We start from the raw sequence: 27970 nt of genomic DNA, 5'->3' as shown, positions 1-27970 counted from the left end.
GATTTTGAGGACAAATGTTGATAATTTGAGCTTATATATGTTAAATAAGCAAATACATATTAAAATATATATTATATTAACCGTTAAATTCGTTAAAAACGACCGAAATCCGTCTGAAAAATGCGACAGTTTTCGAGGATTCGTCTATCTAAGATGTACACGTCTTAGGTCCCTCAATTAACCAATTTAACTCGACTTTAACGACTTCCTGTTAATAAATTGAGCTTAAATATATTAAATAAACGAATAAAGATTAAAATTATATTGAAATCGACTCGTATCAACCGCTAAATTCGCCAAAAACGACTAAAATTAACCCAAAAATACGACGATTCTGAAGAATCGTACGACACCTCGATGCCGTCCCTGCCGAGACCCCCATTTGACCACACGAAGGACATAAACAAAACATGTCTCTGGTTTGTGCAAGTGAGTGAGATATTTATACTAATTGCCGTTTTTCTCGCCTTTCCCCTTCGAATGACGCCTTGGTTCTTATCTCGTTTGATTTCCCGTTAATTACGCTAATTACGGGCCGGTAATTACGCGCGAATTGCCTTTAATTACGGCGAAATGAGCGAAATAAGACGGGGACGCTCGTCCGGTATGGGCCATTTTCGGCATTTTCGCGTCCGGGTTGCGTCGACATTTTTGCCGATTTTGTTGTTTAAATCGTATTTTAACACCGAAACTTCTATCTCTAATAATTACAGGTTAATTAAGCTAATTACAGACCGGTAATTACGCCAGAATTACCTTTAATTACGGCGAAATGAGCGAAATAAGGTCAGGACGCCGAGGGGGTCCCGGCGGATATCTTCCATTTAATGGCGAAATTCCGTCGATATTTTAGCCATTTTTATGATTTAAATCTTATTTTAACACCGAAACTTCTATCTCTAATAATTACAGGTTAATTAATCTAATTACAGACCGGTAATTACGCCAGAATTACCTTTAATTACATTGAAATGAGCGAAATAAGACGAGGACGCTGATCGAGTCCCGGCAGATTGAGTCGGTTTCGTGGCCACAATCCGTCTTATATTTTTGCCATATTTAATATTTAAATCTTATTTTAACACTAAAACCTTTATCTCGCGTAATTGCTGGTTAATTACGCTAATTACAGGCCAGTAATTACATTCAAATTACGTTTAATTACTGAGAAATGAGCGAAATAAGACGAGGACTCGGGAGCTGTCCGGGGGGCAAATTCCTTATATATATATAAATCCCATTTATATGATTTTTTATCTGATTTAAATCCGGATTTAAACTTCTATGGGGGGGTCCAGGGTGGACAAAGCCCACCCCCCCCTGGCCAGGTTGGGGCATGTCGCCCTAATTAAGGGTAGGTAGGTAAGACCTGTCCCTAAATACTTTGAGATTATTTATATATATATATATATATATATATATATATATATATATATATATATATATATATATATATATATATATATATATGTATATAACGGAACCTATAGATCCTTACGTGACGTAGGCTAGGATAGGATAGGCTACGCTACGACGGCCATTAGTATTTCGAAGCATTTGGTCCGATATATATAGATTTACAATAACTTTTTTATCTTTTCGTGATATATATATACATATTTATAATAAGTTGTATATTTATAATTATTTTTATAATTTTTTTATATATATTTATATTAATTTGTATATTTATAATTATTTTTATAATTTTTTTATATATATTTATAATAATTTATATATTTATAATTATTTTTATAATTTTTTCGAGCGATTTCGTCGACTCGTCGATGATTTCCGCTCGAAACCCTTTCTCTAGGGTCTCCAGGCTAGGCGAGGTTCGGCCAAGGATTTAGAGCAGAAATTGCATAAGTTATATAAGGACATTGATAATAACCCTCGATTAACCCTGTCCGCGCTATGCCGAACCCACAGCTTGGGGTCACGACGGCCGAGCGACGTTCCTCGTTAAACTTCGACAATGGCAGCGCGACCTCATAGCATCTGCGATCTAGTATAAGGGGATTTAAAGGGGATATAGATCCCCATAAGTCTGTGTCGAGCCGTCGACGGCCGTTCGCCTGGTTTTCCTCGCCCTGACGGTCTCTGAGTACGTCTAACTTCGGGTTAATTTGTAGACGGAGCGATCTCGACTTAAACTGGGGGTTGCTGAAACCCCCCTCGTCAAATAGGGACGCAGCCCCCTAGGTTAGGTTAGGTAAAGGTAGCTAGGCTTGAGGTGTCCTAGCTTCGGACATATGACCCGTCGACATCAGCTGCTCTCCTTATTAGGGTATTATAAATCCTATGTTAGAATGTGAGGATGCATTGGAATTTAACCTAACCTATGTTCTGTGTCCTGCATGGCATAGGGCCTACGTGTGTCCCTTGGACCATTCGTATAGGCTGCGTAATCTAGGCTAGGGTGCTATTTTTAAGAAACTGTTTGCGCAGATGCCTCGTTAATTTTAGGAATGTCATTCGTCGGCCATTTCTATGAGAAAAAACTAATCGTTCTTTGTGGTATAGGGTTGTCATTCCGCCTTTAATTTGGTAACTTTGTCCATTAATACGAGGTGCTTTGAAGGCTCTGGCTTTTATGCCTCGGAAAAATACGAATCGCCAAATTCCACAGCATCGAAGACGCTGTTTTGTGCCGAAGATAAGTCTTCGAAACTAAACACGCGTCCTAGAAGCTAAAGACGGTGTCTTTTTGTATTTTATTTAGGGGCCAAATGTTACGTCTTTCGTAGTTTTTCATAAACGATCGAAGATTATAATTGTTGCGCCCTAGCTGAGCAATATTCCCGTTTCGCACAAGTTGGAATCAAGACAAAATAGGAATTCAGACTTGTCGAGAATCGAATTAAGATAATTTTTTTAATCCTTGTCTTGGATTACGTGATTAATTTGTTCCTTCTCTCCATCAATAACTTATTCAAACTTTGTCCGATCCCACATCTTCCTTCAGTCTTGCTGTCCAGCCTCTCGATCTATCACTCCTTAATGCAGCAATGGGGTTTCTGTCCCGATTCCACCCAGCGATCCTGTGCGCAGTGACGACTCACTGAAATTGCTGCGATGCGTCGTTCGACGGCTTATAAATCTGAAATCTCATATTTCGTTCGTAACTTCATTCGTTTCTTCGTCCGTAACGAATCTTCTTATCTTCTCCCGTGTTCCCAGTTAGCAATGAAGTGCCGGACCAGCCAGTCGTGTCTCCGCTGTCCGGGGCCGTCTTCGAGCGGAGGCTGCTCGAGAAGTACATAGCGGAGAACGGCACCGACCCCATAAACAACAAGGAGCTCTCGGTCGACCAGATCATCGACTTGAAAGGTGAGTTTTGTTTCTCTCTCTCTCTCTCTCTCTCTCTCTCTCTCTCTCTCTCTCTCTCTCTCTCTCTCTCTCGAACGTAGCCTAATACTCTCACTCTCTCTCTCTCCGTTTCGTCTCTCGCAGTGCCGACAGTCGCCAAGCCCAAGCCGCCGAGCGCCACCAGCATTCCCGCCATCTTGAAAGCCCTACAGGACGAATGGGACGCCGTCATGCTCCATTCCTTCACCCTACGGCAGCAGCTTCAGACGGCCCGCCAGGAACTGAGGTGAGGTTCGAGGCGAAGGATTTGAAGGATTTTTACGTCTTTCTGTTCTGAGACGCAGTGCGATGTTCTGAGCTTAGACGTTCTTTGAATATATAAAAAATTATTTCCAGGTTACGACGTATGTTTCCAGTTAGCGATGCCGACGCAAGAAGTGTGGCTCCGAAAAGGGTCGAAATTTGGAGGTTTTTCGACGAAAAACTCGATAAAAATGCAGTTTATGTCATTTACAAGGTGCCCAAATTATTAAATGTAAAAATTTGGAGGTTTTTTTTACGAAAAACTTGATAAAAATGCAGCTTACATCATTTACAAGACGCCCAAATGATTGAACGTGAGGCTTTCTTATGATTTGCAGCGTTGGTTCGGTTTAAGACGATCTTTTTGTCGTAACCAGAATCATCGTCTGAAATCGTAACAAAACCCGACTTTGAAACATTTGGGCGTCTTGTAAATGACGTAAATTGCATTTTTATTGAGTTTTCCATTGAAAAACCAAATTTCAACCATTCTGCCCTTTTTGGAGCCACACCACCTCCGTCGGATCAGAACATGCGTTTGTTTGTATCTATGAATGTTTGTCAGTTAAACATTCATGAGTAAAAACATAAAAAAAGACTGTAAATGTAAAAATAATGACCCCCAAGAAGACAAGTTTGGTCGTAAGTGGCCCTCATGACTCTGTAAAGTTAGGTAGATTTTACTATTAGTAACATTTTTATTTCCTTTGCAGCCACGCCCTATACCAGCACGACGCGGCCACCCGAGTCATCGCCCGTCTCAACAAGGAGGTCACGGCTGCCCGAGAGGCCCTGGCTACCCTGAAACCCCAGGCGGGCATCGCCCCAGCGGCTTCCGCAGGACCAACCCTGGTGAGTGCCGTAACGTACGTTACAGTCGTCTGACTTTTTCTTGTGAATGTCGTCCTAATTCGACCCTTTCCCTCTCTCCGTCGACCTAATCCGACGTCCCCCCCTTTCAGGCAGCCACAGCGGAAGCAGGAGGCGCAGCGGACGTCCCGAGCGAGGGCGCAGGCCTGACAGAGGAGGTGGTCACCAGATTACAGGACACGGCGACTGTGCTGACCCAGGAGCGCAAGAGACGAGGACGCACCATTCCGGAAGGCCTGACCCCGTCGGAACAGATCAGGAGCTTCAACACGCTGGCGTCGCATCCTGTGAGTCGGAGAGAGAGAGAGAGAGAGAGAGTGTGTGTGTGAGAGAAAGTTGGGTCTGAAACAGTGTTCCTAATCTTAGCGCGACTGCGAAAGGTTTTATTTTCGTCCCGTCGCACCTTTCAAACCTTTCTATTCCTCTCAGTCAGTAGGTCCCATTTTGGCTTGACTTTTGGCCTCAGTTTTATATATATTCCTTCCTTATTTCCAGATTATAATCTTATATATATAAAACAAATGAAGGACTTGAAGGACTTCATAATAAGTCCTCACTCCCAAGGACTTCTCCCATTTTATTTCAGACGAAAAAAGTCCCACCATCCGTCCCCTGGAACGAGTCCAGCCGAATCTCCCCTTCATAGAAATGTCCATAAATTTCCACGTGTCCCGGAACCCAATTCTGCCCAAAAATGGAAATTTGCAGCATTTCCGAAATCGAAATATGCCACTTTTTGTGCCTCCTGCAATTTCAGAATGATTCTGCAATGCTTTTTTTTAGGGAGGGGTCCCATTTGCAAAGGGAGTATCTATACCATTTTTCGTCAGTTTTGCATTTTTGCAGATGTTGCGGTTGTCCATTTTAGGGCAGAAATATATGAGGACCCTATCATAGAAGGGAGCATCGCCATCGAATCTTTAAACCCATAGAGTTTTACTCCAAAATTCGCATCCAAAGTATGGTCAGTCGGCAAACATTCTTCCCTAGTACGGTGTAGAGAGGTGGTAATTTCACTTGTCACCAACGGGAATGGTTAATGGGTTTTTTTTTCCTATTTTTTACCATTTTTTTTGAATAACTAGTCATGAGTAGCCACCCTGTTGCATGACTAGCCATGCCTAGTTATCATAACTATGTTTGCTTTATGAATGGGAATAAAAATTCGGCTGCTATTCACCATCTGAGGACAGAAAAGCAGTTTTAAGTTGTGCAAATTGCAAGAAAGTACTCTAGCGCAGGGTTCTTCAAACTGCGGGTCGCGACCCATTACTGGGTCGTCAAGTCCTCCAAACTGGGTCGCAGGCTCACAAAGATAAATATGAATTCATACGTGGATCCACCTAGTCCTAAAGAATATCCGAGTCTAATCATCATGATCAGAACTACTGTTTTCGTGAGAGAGAGAGAGAGAGAGAGAGGTGCTCGGCCACAGTGTGTTATTTGCAATGAAGTTCTTGCAAATGAAAGTATGAAGCCTTCAAAATTAAAGAGGCACTTTGAATCGAAACATGTTGAACTAGTTGGAAAATCAGTAGATTTTTTTTCAAAGAAAAAAAGAACAACTGAATTTATCATTGAAAATCCTTAGTAAATTAACCACTCACAATGATAAATTGCAACTGGCTTCTTATCTAGTTGCTTATCGAACTTACCTACTCACAACAGGGTCAGAGATCTTCAGAGTTTTGAATGACGGTGCAACTGGAAAATATAAACTGAACTGGGCGGACTACAGGGGCGTCAATACAAATGGAGGGGCAAATATGATGGGAAAAAATAGTCGTATCGTGAGCAAGATATCAGGGGCAGCAGTTAATGATGTAACTGGGAATCGTTGCTTCATTCATCGTGAAGCTTTGGCTGCAAAAGGAATCCCTGCCACCTTGAAAAGTGTTCTAAATGAAGCTGTAAAACTTGTCAATCTTATCAAAGGAAGTTCATTGAACAGCCGTTTGTTTGAACAGCTTTGCTGTGAAACGGGAACTGATAAGTCACACTTGTTGTACCATCCTGAAGTTAGCTGGCTCTCTCAAGGAGGAGTTCTAACCAGGATATATGAATTAAGGATGGAGATACATACATTCCTTCTTGAAAAGAAGTCTCCAATGGAAGAGCTGTTTATCAAGGATGAATGGCTTGCACAGCTATCATATTTAGCAGACATTTTAAATCAAGAATATATGCAGAAAATAAAAAAAAGATATAGATCTACACATTCAGTCTCTGTCAGCCAGCTTTGAGCAGTATTTTTCAGAAGAAAAACCTGTCCATTTACGAGAAAAGTACTGGGCGAAAGATCCGCACGTATTTGGCAACCCAGATTCAGTTGTGGAATTAAACTTTAACGCCTAGTAAGGAAGAAGAGTCAGTCCGACTAACTAGTAATAACTCGTTAAGAATGAGGTACGCAAGACATAAACATTGACCTCTTTTTGGCTAAGCCTTTCCAAGGACTGTCCCAACTTGCGTAAAGAAAGTGTCATTCTTTGATATTTCGGGTCATTTGTACAATGTTTCTCTGTATGGGTCGTGGGAATGGTGTCATGGTAAAAACTGGGTCGTGGCTGGAAAAGTTGAAGAACCCTGCTCTAGCAGACCGTACCACTAGCAACAACGAGTACTTTCTAGTCAGTAGTTCTAGAGCCTGATTTTTTCCTCGTGTAAGCGATATTCTCCGTAAAATTTCCTATCTATGGGTTTTTGAAAATTTAAAATAGATAAAAAAATAACCGAGCTACAATATTTTGAAATTTGCACAACTTTTTCCCGCATTTTTTTTTTTTTTTTTTGTATTGTGGCCTCATATATATATACAGTTTTGTTTGTATTTGGGTCACGTAATCGCTATTTTCGCAGCGGCTGTTAAAAAAAAGACGCAGCCCCGCTGTAAGAATTGAACGTTTCAGGAGGACGCCTGGGAAAATCTAGTTGGCGTCAAATCCCGCTGAGGTTTCCTTAGCACAGTAAACCCCACCCCACCCCGATTAGCTAAAACCCGGGAACACTTAAAACCCCTCTAAAAACACTTAGAACTGCCCATTTTGATACTTTAAACACAAAAAAAAAACTCGAAAAACACTTATTTACGTGAGTATTTTAAGTTTGATCACAAAAAGTACATTTAGTCATGAAAATGAGGTGAAAATACAGTAATTAGCGAATCTTTCTCTGTGAAAAATACCACGAATGAGCGAATTTTCCACGAATAATGCGAATACACGTTCCACGGAGAAACCCGCGAATCGTGAGACCGCGAATACGCGGGGGTTTACTATGCTTCAAAAGCAGGACCTTTAACCCCTTGTAACATCCTAAAAACGATTCCGATCAGTACTCCCTGCGGCCCGTGCCATCCTGCGCTTTCTCCGACATTTCAAAAGCACTAGTGAGGCAGCTTCGCGCCTGAATTTCAAAGGCCGGATGAAAGCACCAAATTTAAATCATGCAATCTTCAGAGATCTGACCCCTCGTAAGCTTGTGCGAATCACTCCTGTGAAGTGGCGTCGTTCAAGACGTACGAAGATCGAGTTGAAATGGCGCAAGTCAACTTACCCGGCAAGTAAGTGTTGACACGAGGATGGTTTGGCTTTGGCAAACGAATTAGAAATAATTGCGAAGAAGAAAAAACGTACAACATGTACCGAACGACTACTTACAAGTAATACGTTGTAACTGCCACCTACAGTATACACTACTTCTAACGAACTTGTGTATTTGCATACGAGGCGCCTAACGGCAGAGTGTCGCAAGCGACACCGTCGCCGATTTGGAATTAAGCACGCCAACGTCATCTCTAACCCTCTAGCTGTCGGGAGAAGAAATTTCAGTTCAAATTTCCCGCAACAACGAGGTCGAAATTCTCGTTTTGTAACGTTACTTCTTTTCCTTAGTGACGCTACACATGGCTATCACTGCAATAAAAACATGATCGCCGCTGGATTTAATGTGCTTCTTTTTGTCCTCTATTCACTAATAATACTGGTTCCTCTTCGTCGTGTCCGACACGAATGTGGATGACAATGTTCCAGGACCTTCCAGGGGCAGAAAGAGAGTCCGGGACTTTGCTAGTTGGAAGCAAAATGTAGCCAAAATGTATTTTAGCCATTATTGACGGCAATTATTATTGTTTTGCAGGTGAGACAACTGTATCAGCCTCATGGTATTCTGATTAAAACATCTTATTATCTTTCTACTGCTATTTTATTGCGTAAAGCGTTAGCTTTTAAGGTCTTTTTTGAAGTGGACAAAATCACCTAGTTATTCCTGTAAGATTAAGATAATCAAGGAAATTATCCAGAATGATAAATAAAACAAAGATATCTTTTGGGGGGGTCCTAGAGGGGTTACAGGGGCATTGGTGTGTGTTTTTATGGGATTCAGTGTACCGGAGTATAAGATTGATTTCAGGATGAACGCAGTCATCCCTTTATCTTTCGGCATGCATTAAACTCTTGGCTATTTTACAATGATGGTTTGGAAGCGGACACAATAACCTTTATTTTAAAACAAACCTCATTTAAATGCTGAGATCTCGCATTCTGAAAGTAGCCAAACTTTGACTGCGTTTTGTTTTTGGTGCTTGAGACACTCTGGCGTTAAGAGCCTCATATGTAGCGATCACATAAATAAATATATTTTAAAGGAGAATAAGAAAACGAGGTTTTATCGAGTAAATCTCAACGTAGAGAATGCCAAGGACGAAGCAGAGTAATACGAGCCATTGCAGTTCTTCGTAAGAAGCATCGCTCTCGATGGAAAGCGGGCGATTCGTTACCCATAGGGCCTACGTTGGTGCATGACACTGTCGAACCACACGGTGCAATAAAAGAGGCCTTTCATGTTGCATGCCACTTTTGCAAAATCAATCACGAGTTTCTCAATATCTTGCACATTAGGGGTCTCTCTCGTAAAACTTATCGAAATCTTACTGCGTGGACAATTCAGGAGCGGAGTAAAACACGAAGGTCAGTTTAATGGGTTGCAATTGCGAATTCTTATATGTCAGACTAATCAAAGCTTTCAAGTTACTTTTCACATCGGCAGCTAAATAGTTCGATGCATTCCAGTACGATTTCTTGCATGAGAATCGACCTGTACACGTAGCAGTTTTGCAGGCACGCGTCGCCAGTTCCCTGCAGGCCTGGGATGCAACAGGCAGGTTGGACCGCCCGAGCCTCCCATACTGATTCTTTCCCTTCTGCCAAAGAACGCAGACGTTGCGTCGCAACCCTTGCAACTGTGCAACGTAGGCAGTGCCGATGACCTTTCTTTCCCCAGAGTTTGGCAAATAGCGTTGACGTCCAGGTACGCGAAGTTCTTTCCAGTTCCAGAGGCTCCCCAGATCGCTGTCATCTGTTGTTGGCTGGTCAGGGAATGGTAGGATCCCGGAGGAAGTCCGACCAGTTGCCAGCAACCTTGTTAGACCGCCAACCTTTCTGCGTACACCTTTCCCCCTTTTTTTCTCTTGTCCCATACCGCATCGACTCTTCCGCAGGATTTAAGTAGATTCGGGATGTGGGGGACGAAAACGCCATTAGCGCAGTCTCCAGGCGAAGTCCCCCAGGCATGGCGACATACTTGTCGTCGCCATGTGTCGTAGGCCAGTGCCACTGAACAAACATTTCTCCTCACGTTCGCGTGCCTTCATCAGTTGGCCGTGCACAGCTTGCGTACCGTAGGCTGGCTTGGCCACATCCGCTGACGTTTTAAAAAGCTGCGTGGCAGCCGGTGTCCCTTACCCCTACCCGACGTCAATCTCATTCCGTCTCGGATCTGACCCCCGTTTGACGCAGTTGGTGGCCGGAAGAGGCTGATGCCTGCTCCATGAAAAGAACCCCTGGCTGTCATGCTTGACGGGTCGTAATCGATGTTGTCTAAAGCCCCCCAGAGAGAAGAGATCTTGGCGGAGCTGAACAGGGCATGCTGTTCCTTTCGTCGTCACGTCCTCACAGACGGCAGCGGCGATTTCATTCTCTGCTTGCAGAACTCTGCATCTTTTTTGCCAGTTTTGACCTTGACTGCGTCTGTATATTGAGGCCGATGTACAATGGAACGGGTGGCTCACACTCTTAACGAATGACGTGACCTTGTTACCAGAGATACTTGAGGGTCGCTTGGGGCACCCTGCTCGTGATTGTTGGTCCTCTTGCGATGATAAAGAATGACCTCAGAGGCTGTGAGACAGGCCTGTGAATCTGTGGTGTTCTGACAGTCACGGGGGAAGGCACCATTAAAATTGGACGCGCTCGAGCTGAAGATTCATTTCGTGCAATCCTTTTGCAGCCTTTGCCAAATCAGAGCACCTCTTTCGTACCCTGGTGTGAATTCCTGCCTCGTATGTGCTGCATTCCTTGTTCAGACGCGAGTATCGCTTGTTCCCCACCACTCTTGGGCGCAGGGGAAGTCATTCGAAACTTGTTCTTTTTCTTGTAGATCGTCTGTGCCTGGGGTTGTAAGCTTGTGCAGGAGTCCGTCTGTCTGTGTTGAGCTGTGAGTGACAGGATTTGTGCCGCCGTGTCTTTTATCATCCTCGTTCCCGCTCTTATCGTCCGTTCTTTTATCCGCAGGGGCTCCACAGCGCCTCGGTGCCCGGCATCTTGGCCCTGGACGTCCACCAGAAGGACACGAGCAAGATCGTCACGGGAGGGGCGGATAAAAACGCCACCGTCTTCAACAAGGATACGGAACAGGTAATCTCTCTCTCTCTCTCTCTCTCTCTCTCTCTCTCTCTCTCTCTCTCTCTCTCTCTCTCTCTCTCTCTCTCTGATTTAACAGTTTTCCAGTGTACTTTTAATTATTATTATTATTATTATTATTATTAAGTACTTCACTTGAAAGACGCAACAGATAAATAAATAAATAAATAAATAAAATAAATAAAATAAAATATTAAAATGCAAGGAATAAAAACCACTAACAATCCTCCATTCCCGTTCCCAATTCCGGTCTCGCATTCCAGGTCGTGGCCATCCTCAAGGGGCACTCCAAGAAGGTCTCGTGCGTCGTGTACCACCCGACGGAAGACACCATCGTCACGGCCTCGCCTGACACCCAGGTACGCCTGTCGAGCCTTTCCGTGCCTCCTGTTACGCCTTCCAGACCTTCCAGACCTTTCTAATCCTCCTGTGACACCTTTCAAACCTTTCAGACCTTTCTATTCCTCCTGTTACACCTTTCAGACCTTTCTAATCCTCCTGTGACACCTTTCAAACCTTTCAGACCTTTCTGTTCCTCCTGTTACACCTTTCAGACCTTTCTAATCCTCCTGTGACACCGTTCAAACCTCTCTCCAATCTGCCTTTCAGATCCGGGTGTGGAACGTGGCGACATCGCAGACCCTACAGCTGATCCGCGCCCACGACGGGCCGGTCACCGGCCTGTCGCTCCACGCCACTGGCGACTACCTGCTGTCCGCGTCGCAGGACCACAACTGGGCATTTTCGGACATACGGACCGGGCGGGTCCTGTGCAAGGTGGGGGGAGGTGCCCCCCTTGGGCCGCTTCTTGAGTTGTCCTATTGGTTATACTTGTTTTATAGATTTTTATAGACATAGATGATTTTTTTCTGTCGCCGTTTTGGGAAAGAGGTAATTTCTTGGTAAATTGGTTAAATGGTCGATGTAAACTCATGTTAATTTGTGGTTAAGTTCCTCCTCACGTCTTCCTATCAGTTATAGACTGTTTATAGATTACTTATAGACTTTTATAGATTATTTTTCACTCACCATTTTAGAAAATAGGTAATTTGTGGTGAATTGCAGAAATGATAAATGTAAATATATGTAAATTTGGGTTAGATTCCTCCTTACATTTTCCTATCGCTTATACTTATTTTATAGACCCTTTTATAGAATTTTTATAGATTTTATAGATGATTTTTCACTGCCGCCATTTGGGGAAGGAGGTATTTTTTGGTAAATCGCTTAAATGATAAATATAAATATATGTAAATCTTTGGTTAGATTCCTTCTTAAATTTTCCTATTGGTTATACTTGTTTTATAGACTATTTTATAGATTTTATAGACTGCCGTTTTAGGCAAGACGTATTTTGTAGTAAATCACTTAAATTAGACGATAATTGTAAATACTTGTAAATTTTTGGTTAGTTTAAGGTAGAAATTATTCAGGAATAGACATATTTATCGTAACTTTTTTTTGTTCATTTATCTTTACTTTATTTCAAGATATTCACTTTACTTTTTGATAGTTTCTTTACTTTATTTCAAGAAATTCACTTTATACTTTTTGATACTTTTTTTACTTTATTTCTAGATGTTAACTTTACTTTTTGATAGTTTTTTTACTTTATTTCAAGAAATTCACTTTATACTCGTTGATAGTTTTTGAGAGGTCGAACGGGAACGTTCTTTTCCCCGGATAAAACGAGAATAGACTCGAACGCTACTTTGCCTCCCCGCTAAGACCTTGACCTTTTCCAGGTGAGCGACACGTCAGGCAGCTCGCCCCTGACGGCCGCCCAGTTCCACCCCGACGGCCTCATCCTGGGGACCGGGACGGACGACGCCACCATCAAGATCTGGGACTTGAAGGAGAGGTCCAACGTGGCCAACTTCCCAGGTGGGTCCTCGAAATTGAGCCATTGGGTGGGTGGGTTTTCCTCCTCAGAAGGGGCATTTTGCCCCTCGAAATGGATCCCTTAGGGGACGTTTTCCCTCCTCGGAATTGAGCCCTTGGGAGGGGCTATTTCCTTCTCGAAGTTGGGTGGGTTTTCATCCTCAAAAGGGGCATTTTCCCCCTCGAAATGGATTCCTTTGGGGGCGTTTTCCTCCTCAGAATTGAGCCCTTGGGAGGGGGCTATTTCCTTCTTGAAGTTGGGTGGGTTTTCATCCTCAAAAGGGGCATTTTCCCCCTCGAAATGGACCCCTTAGGGGGCGTTTTCCCCCTCGGAATTGAGCCCTTAGGTGGGGCTAGTTTCTAGTTTTCAGAGGTCCTTCCACGTCCCCTTTTGGTACCCCACTCCGTCACCTTTTACTCTACCTCCGTTCTCAATTATTAGTCTGTCACCTGAGACCCCAAAATTCTGAGTTTGTTGCCCCCCCCCACCCCCATTTACCTCATTTCCAGGTCGACAGTTACCCTGAAACATGTCTGATTGCATGATTTTTACGTCTTCCCTACAGGCGTCGTTGCACGGCAGTTAAGAAGCAGCGTATTTTCCATAGTTAAAAGCGGTATACATTTGGCACATCACGTCGTAACGCAGTGCGCTCCTCATCGCTCTCGGTACCTGCATTTGTTTCACAAGAATGCACAACTCTTTGCATGCATCAGACACAGGGCAGGTTCAAGCCCCTGCAACTGCAACGTTTAGTCGTGCAGGCTGTTTTGCAACCACGGCGGGTTATATGCCATCAGTTTCCACGAGCAAATACCGGGCTTCGTCGACGCTCTCCGCTTGGTCCAATGCCGTAGGGCTTCGCAATGAATCGTTCGCACCGGCTGAAGAATTCCGGACTCTCTTCAGAAGAATCTCCAAGCATTGGTAAAAGCTTTCCAAAGCCTCGATCGTTTTCAGTCAAAGATGGAGCTTCCGCCGTAAGTGCATTAAGAATCGAGGCAAGTGATTCACCAACAGAAAATCTATTGGATCTAAGGGATATATTTATCAACAATCATCCACCTCCTTTCCCAATTAGAGCTAATAGATTGTTTGAATCACTGAACATAGATATACAAGTACCTCCAACAGTGAAGTTACCACCTCACTGGACTTTGAGTAAAATAAGGACTTGCACTCGGTTGAAATACTTATCGAAAAGTTATCTGTGCCCGATAATGCCTCAGTCTTCACAGCAGAGTTGTGTGCAATCGCAGTAGCCATCAAAATTATAAAGGAAGCAACATCCAACAATTTCGTTATTTTTAGCGACTCGAGAACCGCTATAGAGGCCGTTCGGGGTTACTAAAACAATAATATTGTACAGGAAATTAAATATGAACTCCACAAATATAAAAATCCCAATTAGGGATTACTTAACAGATATAAAAGCAATCATTACAAATAAATGGCGAAACGTATGGAACGAGGAACCTATAAATAAGAAGTTGAAACGGATAAAATCCAGCGTTGGAAAAGTAATTCTGATGCGTCGGCGAATAGGCCATACCCGTTTGACACGCGGACACTCGGTGAACAGTCCATGTGGCCCTCCTCCCGAATGCCCAGAATGCAAAGTGTTGATAACAGTCAAACACGTGTTGTGCGACTGTCCAAAATGTAATCAACAGCGAGTATCGACCTTTGGAAATAAATCGGTGGGAGAAATTTTATTTTTTATTTTTATGAAATTTTATTTTATTCTTTTTAATCTTTAATTTTTTTTTGTGCGCTTGGAAACGAGCAAATGTATTTATTGTATGCGTGCGTTTCAGGGTAAAGCATATTTGTTATACAGTTTTTTTTTCCTTTAAACTTCATTTTCATTTATTCATCGTCATGCGAATGGCCTGGCGTTTCATCCTAATCCTTCGGGCCAGCCCTATAAGAGCCGATTAGTTAGCTCAGTGGTCTGGTTAAACTATTTGAATCATTTTAATGATAATGACGGAGATATCATCGAAACGAGGAAGTTGTAAACCTGTTCAGGTTTTTCTGTTCCGGAGTCGAAGTCGGGCCTTGCGGCGTCAGCAAGTCGCAAACCCGCTTCAGCAATTTGCCATTTAGGAATTCCCGTTAAAAACAAAATCTCCGATCCGTTCTTTTCGCCAGGTTGCCAAAACGAAGGTCGTTTCCCAAAGGTTTCAAGCAAGCGGTTCTCGAGTTCGGAGCCTCTTTGCCGTGTGAGTATTGAAACGGTCTAAGAGAACGCTCGCTGACACTGTTCTGTGCCCACTGCGCACGCCTCTTTTGACCTCTTTTACAACTGGTCCTTTGCCATTGGTACTTAGAGAGCGTCTAGTGATCGCTTCTCGGTGTACCAAACGTAGCAACTGTGATGGTAGCACGCTGCAATTGCAATCGGATCACCGTCAGAAAGTTCAAGCACTATGCGACCGTCTTCTCGACTTGTGTAGGTCCGGCGATAGACGTCCAATGGTCCGTCGTCCAAAGCGTCCTTCAGACACTTACAGATTTCATCACTTCTTTCTTGAAAAGTCTACTTGAGAATTAGCAGGAGTAATGGTAATCTTATAATTGAATGAAAAATCTCTCTGTAATCGATCAGTAACCAAAAGTAACCTCGTTAGTCACGAGGTTAATCGCATTAATCATCAAATTAATCACACAGAATTATTTTTATTGAACGATGATCAATTTAGAGTCAAAATCCAGTGGTAATCCCTTATTATAATTGAATGAGTATCACAGAAATCTCTCAGATCAATCAGTAACCAAAAGTAACCTCGTTAATCCTGAGATTAATCACATTAATCGTTAGATTAATGACACGTCATGATATTTATTAAATGGTAATCAATTTAAGGTCAGAATCCAGTGATAATCTTATTATAATTGAATGTAAAATATCTGTAATCGATTGGTGCCCAAAAGTAACCTCGTCAATCACGCGATCAACCGCACCAACCACAAGATTAATCCCACGACCGTCCTTCCTTCCAGGCCACAGCGGAGCCATCAGCTCCATCGCCTTCAGCGAGAACGGCTACTACCTGGCCACAGCGGCCGAGGACTCCACCGTCAGGCTATGGGATCTGCGGAAGCTCAAGAACTTCAAGACGATCCAGCTGGACGAGGGATACGAAGTCATGGACCTCTGCTTCGACCAGTCCGGGACCTACTTGGCTGTGGCTGGAACAGACGTCAGGTGAGTAGGAGGCTGCTGCGGCTGTTCTCTGCTGCGGCTGTGTCGGTAACAGACACTCCATGGGTCTGGTTTTCTTATAGGGACAGAGTTTGGAACTAAGACGTAAGAGTTTGTAACAGAGGTCCTGTGTTAGCAGCCGGGGACGTACTTGGCTGTGGGTGGAACAGACGTCGGGTTAGGAGGAGGCTGTGGCTGTTGTGGCTGTGTCATTAACAGACACCTATGGGGTGGCTGTGTCGTTAACAGACAATTCAGGGGTCTGGTTTTGTCATGAGGGACAGTTTCAAAGACGTTGTATTACCAGTCCGGGACCTACTTGGCTGTGGGTGGAACAGACGTCAGGTGAGGCTGTGGCTGCTGTGGCTGTGTCATTAACAGACAATATACTCTTTCTAAAGCAGAATTTTATGAGCTTTTCGATGGTGTATCTCAACACTTTGTATCTGTCGGGCAAAAGAAGTTACGAAGCAAAATGTAAAGTACGTCGGCAAAATTTTCTGTCGCCAAAATATCTGGTTTACATTATACATTATATATTTGCATTGTTTAAACCCATCATTTACATTATACATTATACATTTGCATTGTTTTAACCCACCCACATTCAAATATTAGTCATTGTTAAAGAAAACAATTACATTTTGACCAACAATTTTTGTCACAAAATTTACGTGTAGCTAAAATTAAAACCACCGTAAGTCGGGGCCTATGGAAGGTGCGATTTTAAGACCCCCTAAAATGTAGCTTTTTTGTTTCATATAAGAAAAAACATTATCGAAAATGATAGCGAGGTCAGTAAGGTTTGGAAGGTCACTTTGACCCCCATAAAGTTCTAAAAATTTCGATTGTTGTTCTTCGTTACAATTTCACTTGCTTATCATTGGCGTATCTTGCGAAATTCTGTCCGTTTGTCGAAACAACTTCGTGGTATTCGTTAGAATCGAAGCTCATTGCAAAACGACCGAAAAATAAACGTAGAACAACCGTATTGTAACTCTACTGTGGAGATTCGATTTCACACGTTACCTCGGAATCTTCCGAGTAGAACTGCCCTGCAGTTGCTGCAACGTGCGTGAATTTTTCAATGTGGGCAGAACTGACGTTCTTCCAGATTTGTACGTGATGGAAATGGCGTCACGCCGGGGGAAGGTGTGAGCAAATAAAATGTATTTTATGTCTACTTTATTACGAGCTTCGAAAAGTCACTCAGAATGTGTAGAAGAGCTCGAACGAAAGCCTTTCCCGAGGTCATGCGACTAACAGCTGATGGTGCCTAAAGTTTCTATACTTTTTGCCAAACTATCCTTCTCCAACCTTCCGTAAGTCAAGGTTCTTAATGAAGATTTTTGTACCGTTTGCGGATACTTCCTCGAAGTCTCGTCTTAATCGAGGTTTTCGAGCGGAAACACAGCCTTTTTCCGCAGCAGAAACACCGACCTTTCGAGTCAGATTTTCGAGCTTCTGATCTTGAAGTGCGCTTAGAAGGACCATCAGGTTTTAGTCGTGTTTAATCGTTCTTACGTCCCTGAAATGCGAAAATGAAGTAGCGTATGTTGCTGTGAGATTCAAACGGTATTAACGAGAACTTTTAATGCAAACATGAAAAAGTTCTAAATTTGCAGTGGTCAGATATTTGCTGCGACCTTTAGTGAACCGCGAAACGAACCTGAATGATATTATCTCTAATATCAAATGAAAGTATTCAAAACAAGTTACATTTTGGTGGGCGAATCGTTGTTCTAACTCCAACACTTCCCAAGTTATAACTTGAAGTCCGTCAACACGTCATTTCGGCGACAGAAAATTTGGCCGATGTATACTTTTATATTTTGCCTCGTAACTTTTTTTGCCGAACAGACACAAAGCGACGAGACGCACCATCGAAAAGCTCATGAAATTCTGATTTAGAAAAAGTATATTGTCAATTTTTCCAAAATTTTTTTTAGCCATTTTTTGTCAATTTATCTAAATTTTTTTAGCCATTTTTTTTTGCCCAAATTCTACCGGACTGTAGCAGTCGGGGACGTACTTGTCTGTGGGTGGAACAGACGTTAGGCGAGGCTGTGGCTGTGTCGGTAACAGACACCTCAGACATTGCAGGGGTCTGGTTTTCTTATGAGTGACAGAGTCTGTTCAGTAACAGACACCCAGTGTGTGCTATTAGAGGTCTGTGCAACTTAGCTCTAAAAATGTTCAAGGTTTGGCTGTAATATTTGTTCTGTTATTTAACAGACTGTTTACTTATCATGAATCTAGAAAATATAGAAGTGCAGGCTGTAGTATTGAGTCTGTTATTTAACAGACTATGTTGCTTATCATAAATCTAAAATATATTGAAATGCAGGCTGTGATATGAGGCGTCTACAACGAAAACGTCGTTTCGCCACAATTCAAAAAACGCCAGAAAACTAGTTTGAAATTTTTTTTCTTTTTTTCTACTCTAGAAACTTTAATGTTCAACTTACAGACAACTTCTTTATACCAAATTGAAGCTTCAAGTACCATCTTTATGACTGTTGCAAAGAAAATGCAACAAACTGCATAAGTTTATTAGTAGCTAGTGAATATTTGTGTAAACTTTATAGTCAATGCTTAGGTGTGATTGAAAATCTTTCTATACACTCAAGTATCATAAAATTAATGTCAACCAAAGTTTTTATCATTTTAAACAATAATAGTTAATAATAATTTATCCTAGGTACTGTCTATGTTTTTTGTGTTTGTAAAGATAAAATAATTCGGGGCATGATTATGAAATGCGATTAATAAATATTAATTACTTCAAAAGTACAAAAACTATTTTGTGGCTGGGTGAAATGCGACACAGACTCTGTGATAGAGGTAAAGGTTTACCCCGGGAGATGCATAAAAAATTTACTGTTACCGAAACTTAGGTTTATTTTATTTTATTTTTATTCTTCTTCAGATGAATCGGAACCAGCCTGTTCCATTTCATCGTCAGCAAAATAGCTTTCTGTATTTTCTCCAAAATAATCTTCCCCCAAAAACCTACCGAGAACGTCTGTATTTGCAATGGAAGGAAATGGCGTTACCACGGCGTAGCTGTCACTAGGATCAGATCCCGTATTTTGATCATTCTGTCTGTCCTCTTCGCTATCATCATCGGAACATACACTATTATTTCGATTTCTCATGGCTTCACAGAAAATTTCATCTGATCCACTTGTTTGTAATTGTGAATTGTGAATACTAGAGCAATCACTGAATAAATCGTGGGAATAAACATCTTCACGATCATATTATCAGCATTGTCATTTTGCTCGTAATCTAATGCAGATACTACCGGGTTTTCAATGTCTTCATAAAATGTCTCGTCTGAATCTGTGAATCAGGCAACGATTATGAAACCAGTGGCGTCAGTGTCTGCTTATAAATTACTCGTGATCATAATGTCGCTAACGTTTCAGCTGACTACGTTGTTTGTGGTTTTTCTCCCAGACAGCTTTAACACGCTCGCTCTCCCTGATGATTAAGTGTTAATGATTATTTTGTACTTATTTTACCCCGCTTTAGTAATAATTATGTTTTAAACTATCGCAGCCTGAATGCAAACCTGATGATGTCTAGCGATTTTTCTACATGATATCGAAGTAGAAAATAATATATTATTGTAATTGTGGTATTTAATCTTTAGAGGACTGCTGAAATAATAGGAAGGTAGAACTAAAAATTTAATTCAGGCCTTATTTCAGATAACAAGGAAAAACACATACATTGCTATACTTCCGGACGTAAAGAATAATGATAAAAGTGTTATAGGTCATCAATACTAAACACAAAATACAATGCAACATGTTTAATTCAATATAGTACATATTACACAATTGCTGTACTCATGCATGAAATATTGATAATAGTATTAATTCAGTACGCATGACACTATTGCTGTATTCATGCACGCAATGTTTATAATAGCAGTAATGATACATTACACTATTGCACTACTCATTCCCAGAATATTGATAATAATAGTAATAATAATAATGTTAAATAAATTAAAAAGCAATGGAACAAATACATGAAAAGTTTGCAAACATAAAGCAACAATTATTATAATGCACATTTTCATAATAATAGTTTTATGATTAATTTCCCTGTAAATCTGGTGCTGAATGTATGCATGAAAGTACTCATAATTAGATCATGTTCTGGTTGCTGTAATTTTACTTAATGACAAAAAATATTATTAACACTCGTTCTCTGCAACTAGCAGTATATATTCTTTTTCTTGTGCGATTGCAATTTGGGGTCCTTTTCGTTCCGGTTCGTCAACGTTATGGCAATCAGAACGGCTACTGAGTTCTCATGACATCTTCATCACGGAGGATAGTGTTGTCAGGGCTGTCAGCATCCTCGTTAATGTCGTCGTCTGAGTCGACATTAATCTGCCGCTGTAGTAGATCATTGAACCATTCCCTCCGTTCGGTGCTTGGAATCATCGGGACTAGGGTTGCAAGGCTCTCCACCCTTCTGGAGGTTGATGTAGGTGGTATTGTCAGGTCGGTCGACAAGGTCGAAGTCTTTCTTCACGAAGAAGCCTTGTTTGTGCGAGGATTTCATTACAAATTGCCGTGCTTTTGATAATAGCCCTGCAGAACGATTCGTGACTACATCAGCAAGCACCTTAATATCCACAAAACGTTCTCTTGTCATGTCATATACATTGTATATTGACTTGCATGCTGTGTGTGTCAGTGCAGATGTACGCTTGTCGCCGCAGCATCAATTCTATTTGACCAAAGGCACGGTCGCAGGGCACGAAGGAATGCCCACTTACGAAGAAAATAAATTCCACCCTCGTAAGTAAATTTTTCTGTATCTGTTGCAGCATTTAACAGGACGTTGAAGATATTTCTATTTTGTCCTGCACAATTATCTGCAAAAATTCTCAGCTGCTTAATACTGCCTTCTCCTTCTTCCTCTCTCACTATTTGTAACCAACGAAGCAGGCAGCTACCGACTTCGTTTGGACCCCTTTCTGCAACTGTTTCATCCCACAGGAACATGTTACCCTCGTTTTTGGTGATGTCAGATATGCAAAAATTTAATAACCACAGCTCACTTGTATAATATGCCCTATTAACAGGCATCTTTGGGCATGGTTGCTGTTGCTGGAGATCAGTGGCGATGTAACGAACACCCGGGTCGTGGGGTTCTTTCAGAAGCTGTAGACCTTTCTTTGCGCCTTCTTCGTGATTCGTCATCTCTTCAACAATCTCTGCTGCTTTATCCATGTCATCCGCTTCCTGTGCCGATTCCTTCTTTATTTTTAACAGTGCACAATCTAAAACTTGCGCGTTTAATTTATTAGCAGGATCACGCTTGCCCCTTTTATCAGTTGGCACAATCCCAGTGTGGATCTTAGCTTTTTTCCGTTTATTTTAAATCCATGACAATTTGCGTTCTTTGATGCCATGAATGTTCATGAAACCAAGCCGACACACTTCGAAAACAACACCAGTGTGTGTTACACTGTACACAATTTTTGCTTCCCTCTTACTTGCAGCTTTGGTCGTGTACTCCCTCTTGAAGGGCACTCGAGAGAAACACGAATTTAAACATTCATTTTGTTTATCGTAATCCCCGACGTCCCAACATGCCTTGAAAATGTCTTTGATTTTTTCCATCCCCAACTTTTCAAAGCACCCATCTTTACGGGGTTGTCCTACTTTCTTTGTTTTCATGAAAACAAAGAAAGTGATGCTAATACGTCGTCTTGGATACTTTCTGCCGTTTGGTAAAAGAATAGTTTCAAACGGAAAAGAACAGAGCGTGAAGCTACGTGTGACACAAGTCAGGGATTATCGCGTAGTAATGGATGGTCAGCTTTCTATAATTATGAGGTTTGTAGATGGTGCCCGGATCCTTACTTAAAGATAACCAAACAGGGATCGCTCATTATTTTCATTTTTTATTGCATACATTGACGGTTGGCTGAATTAATTTCCCATTATGATTCAGTGATTAATGCCAGTAGTCTTGATCACTATTTAATCTTAAAAAAGTTAAGTCCAGAAAAATTTTCAGCTGCCGCTGAAGAGTAAGGGACGGACATTTTATAATGATAAATGAAGGGGGTCGGCCGGCTACTACCGTTTTTTTAAGGGCAGGACTTTAACATTCATACCACTTAATAGGGGGGGCTTAGGACATCTCCAAACCGCATATGATTTTTGCCTCTGACCTTTGGTTTTGTGGACGCCAGCGTGATTTATCCCGAAAATAACCATTTTTCAAAATCTATCTCCTCCCTGGATACTAAAGATTAAAAACTGAGATTACTGCCATATATAGACCTGATGTAGACCTCCAATAAAATGAAGAGTTTTTTTTTTTTAAAGTAATTTTTTTGCTAGATATGAATTTTTTAGTTTGGGTAAAAAAAAAAAAACTCGAAAAATCATGCAAACAATCACATAAAAAAAAATTATGATAAAAAATTTTAAAAAGGGCTTCGTTTTATTGTTCCAGAACGTCTTACGAAGCTACGTACCAAATTTCAATGCTATAGCTTTAAGACTGAGGGAGGAGATAGATTTTGAAGGTCGAAAAGTATAGTTTTTGAGATACGGGCGTTCAAAGTTTTTCTTTGTATTTCTGCAAAGACAATGTTAATAAATCGTGACAATTGTGAATGTTATAATCATTTTTGGGTATGAATAAACCAACATTATGTTATTTATCATAATTTAATCATAAATGAAGATCCATTTGCTAAAAATCTTGCTTCTTTTATTGTAATTGTTGTTTCAAAACCGTCGTTTTCATATTGCACTATATAATTTTTTAGCGCAAATCTCTCGCAATCTTTTTCTACTTACGAGAACGAGTTCGTTATCTTCCCCATCAGTATCTTCGCTATTGTTGCTACTGCCGTCTCTTTCCAGCAGTGACGTGCGTATACCAACACGAGTCTTGCACGTGAAAGCACCCGCAGCGGATGTAGAAGGGGGAGAGAGTTCAAGGTCGGGCGTAGCCTGGCACCGAGGCGAGCGAGCCGACCCTCCCTCCGCAACAGTACTCCGCCCTCTCCCTCGCTAACTCCGCTAATATTATCGGCTCTTGAACTCCTCTTGGAGCTAATCTCCTTCTCTTGTAGGGATAAAAGATGTTCTTGGCAAAATATTTCGTATTCTTGGCAAAATATTTCGTATTCTTGGCAAAATATTTCGTATTCTTGGCAAAATATTTCGTATTCTTGGCAAAATATTTCGTATTCTTGGCAAAATATTTCGTATTCTTGGCAAAATATTTCGTATTCTTGGCAAAATATTTCGTATTCTTGGCAAAATATTTCGTATTCTTGGCAAAATATTTCGTAGGCACGTTCTCCATTGCCATACAAAGCGCATATATTTTTTGTCAGGATTTTGCCGCTTTCGTCCGATGCCTCCATATATTGTAGCCGGCCGACCCCCTTGATGCGATAAATTGAGAAACATACCAGAGGTTAAGAATCTAAAATATATTGAAATGCAGGCTGTGATATTGCGTCTGTTATTTAACAGACTGTTTATTTATCAGGAATCTAGGAAATATATCGAAGTGCAAGCCAGGCTGTAATATTAGGTCTGTTATTTAACAGACATTGTTAATTATTAGGAATCTAGAAAATATTGAATTGCAGGCTGTGATATTGGTTCTGTTATTTAACAGACTTTGTTTACTTATCATAAATCTAAAATATATTGAATTGCAGGCTGTGATATTGGGTCTGTTATTTAACAGACTCTGTTACTTATAAATCTAAAATATATTGAATTGCAGGCTGTGATATTGGGTCTGTTATTTAACAGACTCTGTTACTTATAAATCTAAAATATATTGAATTGCAGGCTGTGATATTGGGTCTGTTATTTAACAGACTCTGTTACTTATAAATCTAAAATATATTGAATTGCAGGCTGTGATATTGGTTCTGTTATTTAACAGACTCTGTTACTTATAAATCTAAAATATATTGAATTGCAGGCTGTGATATTGGGTCTGTTATTTAACAGACTCTGTTACTTATAAATCTAAAATATATTGAATTGCAGGCTGTGATATTGGGTCTGTTATTTAACAGACTGTTTACTTATCAGGAATCTAAAATATATTGAAGTTCAGGCTGTAGTATGGGGTCTGTTATTTAACAGACTCTGTCAACTTATCAGGAACCTAGAAAATATTGAAGGGCGAGAATTTTGATTATTCTGTGTTACTTATTTCAGCTGTAGAAACTGTTACTTAACTCAGCTGTTACTTATCTCAGGTGTAGAAAATGTTACTTAACTCAGCTGTTACTTATCTCGGCTGTAGAAACTGTTACTTAACTCAGCTGTTACTTATCTCGGCTGTAGAAAATGTTACTTAACTCAGCTGTTACTTATCTCAGGTGTAGAAAATGTTACTTAACTCAGCTGTTACTTATCTCAGGTGTAGAAAATGTTACTTAACTCAGCTGTTACTTATCTCAGGTGTAGAAAATGTTACTTAACTCAGCTGTTACTTATCTCGGCTGTAGAAAATGTTACTTAACTCAGCTGTTACTTATCTCGGCTGTAGAAAGTATTGAAGCTCATATGTAAAATCTTTGTTACTTAACAGACCCTGTTACTTACGAGAAAGATTGTTACTTAATGGAATATGTTGCTTCTCAGGAACTTGGAACGTGTTCCAGGTTAGGATCTGATGTGGGGTCTTTGTTACTTAACAGAAATCTAAAATATATTCAGGTGCAGGCTGTAATATTGGGTCTGTTATTTAACAGACTGTGTTTACTTATCAAGGATCTAGAAATATATTGAAGGTTAGGCTGTAATATTGGGTCTGTTATTTAACAGACTGTGTTTACTTATCATAAATCTAAAATATATTGAAGGTCAGGCTGTAATAGTGCGTCTGTTCCTTAACAGACTTTGTGTACTAATCAAGAATCTAGAAAATATAGAAGTGCAGGCTTTAATGTTGGGTCTGTTGTTTAACAGACTGATACTTATCATAAATCTAAATATACTGAAGTACAGGTTGTAATATTGGGTCTGTTATTTAACAGACTGTGTTTACTTAACAGGAATCTAAAATATATTGAAGTTCAGGCTGTAGTATTGAGTCTGTTATTTAACAGACTGTGTTTACATAACATAAACCTAAAATATATTCAAGTTTAGGCTGTAATATTGTCTGTTATTTAACAGACTGTTTACTAATCAGGGATCTAAAATATATTGAAGTGCATTCTGTAATGTTGGGTCTGTTATTCAACAGACTCTGTTACTTATCATAAATCTAAATATATTGAAGTACAGGTTGTAATATTGGGTCTGTTATTTAACAGACTGTGTTTACTTAACAGGAATCTAAAATATATTGAATTGCAGGCTGTAATGTTGCGTCTGTTATTTAACAGACTTTGTTACTTAATCATAATTCTAAAATATATTGATTTTGAGGCTGTGATATTGGGTCTGTTATGTAACAGACTTTGTTTACTTATAAATCTGAAATATATTGAAGTGCAGGCTGTAAAATTGGGTCTGTTACTTAACAGACTGTTTACTTATCATAAATGTAAAATATATTAAAGTTTAGGCTGTAATATTGGGTCTGTTATTTAACAGACACTGTGTACTTATCAGGGATCTAGAAAATATTGAATTGCAAGTTGTAACATTGTGTCTGTTATTTAACAGACTCTGCTACTTATCATAAATCTAAAATATATTGAAGTTTAGGCTGTAATATTGGGTCTGTTATTTAACAGACTGTTACTTATCATAAATGTAAAATATGTTGAATTGCAGGCAGTAATATTAGGTCTGTTATTTAACAGACTGTGTTTACTTATCAGGGACCCAGAAATATATTGAAGCTCAGGCTGTAATATTGTGTCTGTTATTTAACAGACTGTGTTAATTATCATAAATGTAAAATATGTTGAATTGCAGGCTGTAATATTGTGTCTGTTATTTAACAGACTGTGTTCACTTATCAGGGATCTAGAAATATATTGAAGATCAGGCTGTAATATTGTGTCTGTTATTTAACAGACTGTGTTTACATGTAAATCTAAAATTTATTCAAGTTCAGGCTCTAATATTAAGTCTGTTACTTAACAGACTGTGTTCACTTATCAGGGACCCAGAAATATACCGAAATACAGCCCGTGACATTGGGTCTGTTATCTAACAGCCTCCATTCCTTAACAGACATACCGTAACTAACCCCCCACCCTCTCCCTCCCACAGGGTATACCTATGCAAGCAGTGGACAGACCTGAGGGTCTTCAACGACCACACGGCCATGGCCACCGGGGTGCGGTTCGGGGCCAACGCCTCCTACCTCGCCTCGACGTCGATGGACCGCACCCTCAAGATCTACGGGCCGTAGCGGCCCCGGGGGGGCTACGCCCCCGCCCCCTCCTCCTCGTGCGGAGACACGGAAGGAGAGAGGGCGAATAGATCGAAGAATTGATTGATTGATTGATGATGATGTTGGTCGAAGCCTCGTCGGCGACGGCCGCCTTTATCACCGCCGGCTTTCCCGGTTTCGCCACACGTATGAACCATCTGGCTCTTTGGCTGCTCAAAGGTTATCCCGGTTTCCACCACACGGACGGACCGTCTCGCCCTTGGCGGCGGCGGCGGTGATAAAGGCGGCCGCGACGACGCCGCCACTAAATGTTTATATATATAGAAACCATATTGACTTGAACTGTAGATAACAACAAGAATTGTTTTTTGTGTTTATTTTCTCTGTATACAATTTTTATTTTCACGGGAACACGAGAGAAGTATATGAATTCCCTTCCTCTCCCTCCTTCCCCCTCCAGAGGGAGAGAGAGGGGGGAGGGAGGGAGAGGGTGTGTGCAAAAAAGTGTATAAGTGTAAAGTGTATGTGTGTGTTTCATCACCCAATAAAGACGAGAGAAATTGATATTTGAATTGTTTTATTTTCAGCCGGACTTTATTAAAGACTTTAATACCAGCTGGACTTCATGGACTTGCCACCCTAAGGCCTCAGGTTAACTGGAATTGGAATGGGAATCGAGAATTGGAATGGGAATCGAGAATTAAGGCCAAGTGCTGGGACCTTTGTATATTTCGTGGTTTCAAATGACTTTTAAACGGGATACGAATCGAGATTGAAACGCGTTTCATCGAGAGAGAGTCCAAGTTCCACAAAAGGAAACTTGAGGAACAGAACTGAATTGAGACTGAAACGTGTTTCGCAGCAAGAAACTATGAGAAAGTTTCACAAAGACACAGAGAATTGAGACTGAAACGTGTTTCACAGCAAGAAACTATGAGAAAGTTTCACAAAGAGACCGAGAATTGAGACTGAAACGTGTTTCGCAGCAAGAAACTATAAGAAAGTTTCACAAAGAGGCGCCGAGAATTGAGACTGAAACGTGTTTCACAGCAAGAAACTATGAGAAAGTTTCACAAAGAGGCGCCGAGAATTGAGACTGAAACGTGTTTCGCAGCAAGAAACTATGAGAAAGTTTCACAAAGAGGCGCCGAGAACTGAATTAAGAGATTGAAACGTGTTTCACAAAACGAAACTACAAACCAAACCACGATAGTAGTTTCAAAGCACCAAGAAATCAGGTCCAATTGATTTGGAGTTTCAATTTCGTCAAGAAACTCTGTTTCATCAGCAGAAACTAAGTTTCTTTTTCCATAAACACTA

The 27970-nt window shown here is 40.9% G+C and overlaps 1 protein-coding gene across 1 annotated transcript; it reads left to right on the top strand.

Moving 5' to 3' along the window:
- The first annotated feature begins 355 nt into the window (after positions 1 to 355).
- Positions 356 to 27214, top strand: Prp19 (pre-mRNA processing factor 19). Its single transcript, XM_067103183.1, has 11 exons — positions 356 to 429; positions 3184 to 3333; positions 3457 to 3598; positions 4329 to 4467; positions 4578 to 4772; positions 11055 to 11177; positions 11447 to 11542; positions 11793 to 11960; positions 12929 to 13067; positions 16072 to 16276; positions 26527 to 27214. Exons 1-11 carry the CDS (start codon positions 411 to 413, stop codon positions 26666 to 26668), a joined length of 1518 nt encoding a protein of 505 aa, XP_066959284.1. The 5' UTR covers positions 356 to 410; the 3' UTR covers positions 26669 to 27214.
- The last annotated feature ends 756 nt before the right edge of the window (positions 27215 to 27970 follow it).

The sequence above is a fragment of the Macrobrachium rosenbergii genome, unplaced genomic scaffold, assembly GCF_040412425.1.
Source record: "Macrobrachium rosenbergii isolate ZJJX-2024 unplaced genomic scaffold, ASM4041242v1 60, whole genome shotgun sequence".
Classification (NCBI taxonomy): Eukaryota; Metazoa; Arthropoda; class Malacostraca; order Decapoda; family Palaemonidae; genus Macrobrachium; species Macrobrachium rosenbergii.
Note: the sequence above shows the minus strand (reverse complement) of the source record. Positions and strands in the feature narration are given on the sequence as shown.

Bases quoted from the DNA above. Each gene is read 5' to 3' on its own strand.
- Prp19 (XM_067103183.1), top strand. The intron at 3,334-3,456 runs GTGAGTTTTGTT...CGTCTCTCGCAG, and splicing joins CCAGATCATCGACTTGAAAG to TGCCGACAGTCGCCAAGCCC. The intron at 3,599-4,328 runs GTGAGGTTCGAG...TTTCCTTTGCAG, and splicing joins ACGGCCCGCCAGGAACTGAG to CCACGCCCTATACCAGCACG.